The sequence below is a fragment of the Bos indicus genome, chromosome 28 (genome assembly GCF_029378745.1).
Source record: "Bos indicus isolate NIAB-ARS_2022 breed Sahiwal x Tharparkar chromosome 28, NIAB-ARS_B.indTharparkar_mat_pri_1.0, whole genome shotgun sequence".
NCBI lineage: Eukaryota > Metazoa > Chordata > Mammalia > Artiodactyla > Bovidae > Bos > Bos indicus.
In genome coordinates, this window is record NC_091787.1 from 25,977,934 (window position 1) to 25,983,862 (window position 5,929).

Consider the following 5,929-nt stretch of genomic DNA (forward strand, 5'->3'; position numbering starts at 1 on the left):
TGTGGGTTCTTGGAGCTTAAACCTGCTTCCTGGACATCCTGGAACATCTTGGAAGGTAATATAGAGCTGCTCCAGCAGTGCTTTGGGGACTTTCAGTGTCACTGTGCATCAGCCCTACTCTACCTTGGAAGTAATAGAGAACACATGGCTGGAAACCTTGAATACTTTCTCGAAAAGAATAAGAATTTGTTCAAACAAAGCTACTGGTTGTTGGGAGGTGTCAGAAACTACAGCCAGACCCTCCACCTTCTCTGCTCCGTGCCACTGGGGATCACAAGTCACAAGGTCTTGTCCCCAGCACCAGAAATGTAAAATGAGCTCTGACATTGTTCTTGGTCTCTAAGCACTCAGGGACTATTCCTAGGATGCTCAGCCTACCAGGGTTTCTGACCCTGTTGCAGGGTTGTAGGGTTATTATTCCCTCCCTTTGGCAAAAAAAAAAAAAGTTACTCCAAATCAAGCTAGTGGCATAACAGAAAGGGCCAGCACCATGTGAGTAGCCCTAGTTGCAGGCTTATCTTACTCCTAAACCACTTTTTGGAATTAGACAAGTCACTGCTCCATAAATAAAACAAGGAGGCTGAGCCAATGATTTTTAAGTCTTCCAGTTCTTCCTTTCCAAGTGTGTATAGCTGACTTGCAATCTGCCTGGCCTTCAGCCTAGCAACCATAGTTTCTAGGGTCAGGCCTCAGCAGGGGCCCTAGACCCCCAGAAAGTATCTCCTCCCTCTCCTTAGACAGGGCCCGCTCCCCCAACCCCAGTCACAGGGGCTGGGCCCTCCCCTCCACACAATCAAGTGACCTTACTCAGGCTTCTTGAGAATCGTTTTTTATTGGTTCAAAATCTCATTCACCAGTCCCTAAATAATCTTATGTACAAAATAAAGACTTTTCCCACTGTGAAATCTCATCAATAAATACAAACATAAAACAGGGGAGAGGCCATATAATTTACCAGACAACAATTCATTTCAAGAGACATTACATCATTTACAAGCTGATTTTTTTTTTTTTAAGACAAGGGCGCTCCAGTTTGCAGGGTGGTGGTAGAGTCGCTGCCCCAGCTGGTCGCCTTGCCTCCTGCCCCTGAGAGGGCAATGGCTCCGGGAAAAGTGCACAAGGGGAAGGCAGAGCATCGCCTTCATGGATTAAGGCAGAGTAGAAAGGCCCAAACCCCCGGGACTTGACAGGGACTAGAGGAGGTCAGAGGCAATTTTGAAGAACACAACTTGGGGAACAAGAGCGAGCTCTGAGAGACCAAATATTGGATGAAGTAGTATTGGGGGAGGAGTGGTAAGAGACCGGCAGACAGACATCAATGAGGGTAGGGGCGGGGAGACAGTGGGTGTCTCCTGCTGTGTAGTGCTACCACGCTCATGTTTTTTTGCAGGAGATTTTGGGGTGGCCACGGGGAGAGGGCTTAAAATGCGCGGAGTATGCCGTGCCCACTGGCGCGGGCAGCAGCAGAGGGTGTAGAGCAGAAGACCAAGGCATTGAACCCGGCCTGCCACTCTGGCCCTCAGGGGTCAGTGAGCCAGAGGCAGGAGGAACAAGTAGGTTTGAGAGCCGCCTCCGCGCATCTCCGACAGCCTCCGCCCCTGCCCTTTCTCCCAGGACCCACTGCCCAGCGGCGGACAGGCCCCTTCATAGAAAGTCTGAAAAGGCCAGAGCGCCAGGGTGCAGGCAGGCCGGAGAAACAGGCGCCTGCAGCCCAGGTCGGTCCTCCAGCGAGGCGGCGGGGCTCAGGCTTCCCGCCTGGGAGACCGGGGAATAGAGGGAGCCCCAGTCTCCCGGGGAACCGCTGTCTGGGCTGGCCAGCTCCTCGCAGGGCGGCGCCAGCGGCTCCAGCCCGTAGAGGCTGTGGTCCGCTATGCGCAGCGTCTGCGTCAGCGCCCAGATATAATTGTGGGCGAAGCGCAGCGTCTCGATCTTGGTGAGCTTCGCGTCGTCCGGAAAGGTGGGCAAGACGCCGCGCAGCGCGTCCAGCGCAGAGTTGAGGTTATGCATCCGATTGCGCTCGCGGTCGTTGGCCTTCTTGCGCCGGCTCCGTCGCTGCTTGCTCAGAGCCAACTCACTCTTGGGGCGACTGCGCCCCCCGCGCCGCGCCCGGAGCTTCCTCGAGGCCCCTCGGCAGGCGCCCCCTTCCGTCTCGGTGAAGTTCTCCAGCACGCGAGTGGGGCTGGGTGGAGTGGATGCGACGCAGGTCACTGCGTCGTCCGAGGCTCCCGGGAAGCGCTGCTCCGTCTCGTGGGTCACTTGGACAGGGGGCGCACACGAGGGATGAGGCGCCATCCTGCGGCGGGGTAAGAGGTAAGGGTAAGAGTGGGTCGGTCACTCCCAATCCTGGGGCCAGGTGGGAGAAAATGCGAGAGAAAGCCACCTCCTGCCGGCCAGAGGACCCGCTTTTCCCTCCTCCCATCACTCTGTGGCTCCAGGTGTTACCTTGTTGTAGGGCGCAAAGGGGTAGAGAGTGGTGGGCAGTGAGAGCAACGGTGAGCTGAACTGGCTTTTCCGTCTGCAAGTTCAGTTGAGAAGCAGGCTCTGCCGCTCGAAAGTTTCTCTGGCCCCAGAGAAGATACGTGTAAAGGAGGGTCCTGGGCTTCTCTTGCTCTCTCTTGGCGCAGCTGCGAGACCCTGCGGATTTTCTGAGCCGAAAGTCGTGTGCCCCTGGGCACGCTTTATCTGCTGCGCCCTGGGACAGGAGCGTGCCTGCCCTGCTGCTGCCCGCGCCGCCGTCCAATCAGCGTTCGGGCCAGGGGGCCGCGCCACGCGAGCCCGCTCCGCCCTTCAAGGGGCACAGCTGGATTCCGGACAAAGGGCTGGGGTCGGGGGAGGGGAACGCCGCTCTGTTTGCTCTCTCCCCGCGGGCTCTGTCCCAGCAACTCTCGGTTCCTCAAAGAGCCTCGCCCAGTGAGAAGGGTCTTGTCTAGCTCGCGTCTGGCAGCCTCAAATCGCTTTGCTCCTATTCTGGTTTTCCTTGGCATCTGTCCAGACCTTTTCTTGGTATCCTGAAGGGGGCTTTGGGAAGTCAGTCGGGTGGGTCCGTCCCGTGAGTTATACAAGGCGAAACAGGTTCAGAAAGGAGGCAGCTTGCTCCAAATCACTCTGCAAGGACAAGGAGCCAGGAATACTATCAGTTTAAAGGAGTGTCCACTATTCCTAGTGCCATTCTCCTCTCCTCCACTTTGGGTCAGGTTAGCAAATACTCAGAGGGGGTGTTTCACTGACACTCCACTTTGGGAGGGGCGGGGGCAACCACAGAGAGAGATCCTGCCTACCTCCCTGACACTTAGAAACCTTCACCTTCTGGGGATGCTGAGTGCCATCCCTCAGGCTTTGAGATGACACTGCCCACACTCCTTAGATGTAGGTGCTTAGAACCTCTCCCCTTATCCCCTCACCATTCAGAAATCTAAGACATTATCTTCGTGCCCCAGAGGCAGCGAATGTCTATGGTGGGACCTCTAGGAGGCATTCCACCACAAACAATTCCAGACAGTACTCTAGGGATCCGATGGGGCATGTAAAGGGAGAGCTCAGAAGAGAATGGGTCAGGAGATGGCCAGGAGTTCACTGCAAGCCCCTGTGTCTTTTAAATGCCCCTGGAGTGCCGGTGCTTGCAGAAGCAGATCAACTCTTTCTCTCTTAGTCCTCCTATCCAATCACAGATGGGCGGGGGCTGTCTGCACTAGCTGGTCCTGTCCCCTTGGCAGAGGTCAGGCAGTGAGCACAGGGCAGGGACTCTTCACGACTCTGGTTAGTGCCATCTGGAAAGCTTTCCAAAGTGAGCCTGAACACATCATCCCTCCTTTCTTTCCCTACTCATCCTTTTTGTCCCCTGCCTTGGACACTCTGTGGTCTTCTGCTTCAAGGTAAGTGTGACCTGGGGGAGGACGCCCTCAAGCTAACCCAGCCTCTCTCTGACCTTTAATGATCTGCCCATTGCAGGCCCAGAGCCCTCAGCCATCCGCTGCCACTCCTGCACCCCGCCCCCTGTACCCCCCCCTCCACCAGCAGGGCCTCCACACTGCTCCTAAGAAGCTGGGAAAACTGGTGTCTGGATTCAGTCTCTGCAGGCCCAGAAGGCATTACTTTCTAGGAGGTCCAGATACCCTGAGCTGAGCCTCCAAAGCTGGTAGAGGAGGTAGGATCCTGCAGGGAAACTGAGGGAATGAGGTGAGTCTGCATATCTACCCTAGTGACAGCCAGCCTCTCCTTACTTGCTCACTCTGCTTGGAGGGCGGAATTACCTCTGAGGCAGAGAGAGGGTGGATGTGCTTGGGAGCCAGGGAGAGGGAGCTCCAGGACTGTGTGGAGATGAAGGTGCTGTCCTCAGGATCTCAGGTGGGGGGCTGTTGGCAGAGGCGCCTTGCTTGTTGCCTGCGAACTGAAGCTCGGGGCCAGGCTCCAGACCAACAAAGGGACCCTTCGGAGACTCCCGAGTTTCACATTTTGCTGCTGCTCCTCCCTTGGGTCACAATTTGCTCCAGATTTGTCTTCTAATTATAAGAATGAGAAACTGAAGCCCATTTTACAGATGGAAAGTCAAGGCTCAGAAAGGGGAAGTGACTTACTCAAGATCACACAGCAAGTTCTAGCAGAATCACATACATAGAACGCAGGTCCTAAGACTCCTAATACTAGATTTTCCCTTGTACCTCTTTGTTGCCTCTCTTTGATTGGGGGGAAAATACTTTTCCAAGGCAGAACTAGACATCCCAAAATGTCAAAGATAGAAGGAATGACATGGTCAGAGTAGATAAGGACAGTGGCCCCATCTCCCAGTGCCAGTGGGAGCCAGTGTCCAGTCATGTTCTAGCTCTCTACTTTCTCACCCTCTATGCCTGCCTTGCTTGATTTCTATCCTGCAAATTAGGAACTGAGAGAGGAAACCCAAAGTGTGCTTCCCTGGGGCTAGGGGACCTAGCCTGGCTCCGAGGAGTGTGCCCTGGCCATAAAGGATCAGAACACCCCTATGGGTCGCTGGAGGCCTGAAAGTAGCCCACTACTAGGGCTCTCATCCCGCAGAGGCTCTCAGATGATAACCCAAGGCAGGTCTCACCCTTAGCTCAGTCTTGCCTCAAGCGGCTCATGGGTAGTGATGAGGGCCGCGGGGCAAGCTTTCCGCTTGGAAGATTTTGGGGTTATTTGGATACTTTCTTGACAGGGGGAGAATTCTGGCACCCGTTGAGAATTCTTATCTAGCTTCCCCGGCACCACTCCGAGTCAGGGCTCTCCACGGCTTGCGGACCGCCACCACTTCGGCTTTGCGCAAAACAGTCAGGGCGAGGAGCTGCGCGCAGCGGCCGAGGTCAGCGATTTCCGTGCGGAGAACTCTCTGCAGCTCTTCTACTGGTCAAGAGGGCGGGGCCTGAGGTCGAGGAGTCCTGGGGGATTAGAGATCAAGGATCCACGTCCTCCCTTTCAGCGGGAGCGGACGCACAGGCCCCTCTCCAAAGTTAATTCCTGTCCTTTTGGCGGCGGAGGCGCAGGCTGTGACAACTCAGTGCGCGCTGGCGCTATTTGTGAAAGGACTCTTCCAGCCGGCAGCAGAGCTTGTTCCTGAAGCCCCCGGCGGACCACCGCCTCTAAGACCTTTGGGAACCCCGCGCCCTTCGACTCTCTGAGACTTAAGCCCCCCTGCATGCTGAGGCGGTCCAGGAACGAGGCGACAGCCTGACGCCTGGACACCGCGGGCAGAATGGAAAAGAAGGAAGGCAGCGGTCCGCCCTGCCGCCTTCCTGTCGGCGGGGGGAATTTTAGCAGTGCCTGGGGGCGCTTTGAGAAACGAGAGGAAGGGAAGGGGGCCACAAGAGGCTGAATAGCTAATGACTTGCCAGAGGAGGGGGCTTCTTTCTCTCGCCTTCGCCTCGACGCTGAAAGAGGGGAAGACAAAAATCTGGCGAGCGGGCTGCCCAGGCCGAGACTG

At 56.0% G+C, this 5,929-nt stretch overlaps 1 protein-coding gene across 1 annotated transcript; it reads right to left on the reverse strand.

The window, feature by feature from the left end:
* Window positions 1–852: 852 nt before the first annotated feature.
* Window positions 853–2,656, reverse strand: NEUROG3 (neurogenin 3). The gene is made up of 2 exons (XM_019953786.2): window positions 2,443–2,656; window positions 853–2,293 (listed from the first exon to the last, which is right to left on the reverse strand). The coding sequence occupies exon 2, from the start codon at window positions 2,290–2,292 to the stop codon at window positions 1,645–1,647; it is 648 nt and encodes a 215-aa protein (XP_019809345.2). The 5' UTR covers window position 2,293; window positions 2,443–2,656; the 3' UTR covers window positions 853–1,644.
* Between the last annotated feature and the right edge of the window lie 3,273 nt (window positions 2,657–5,929).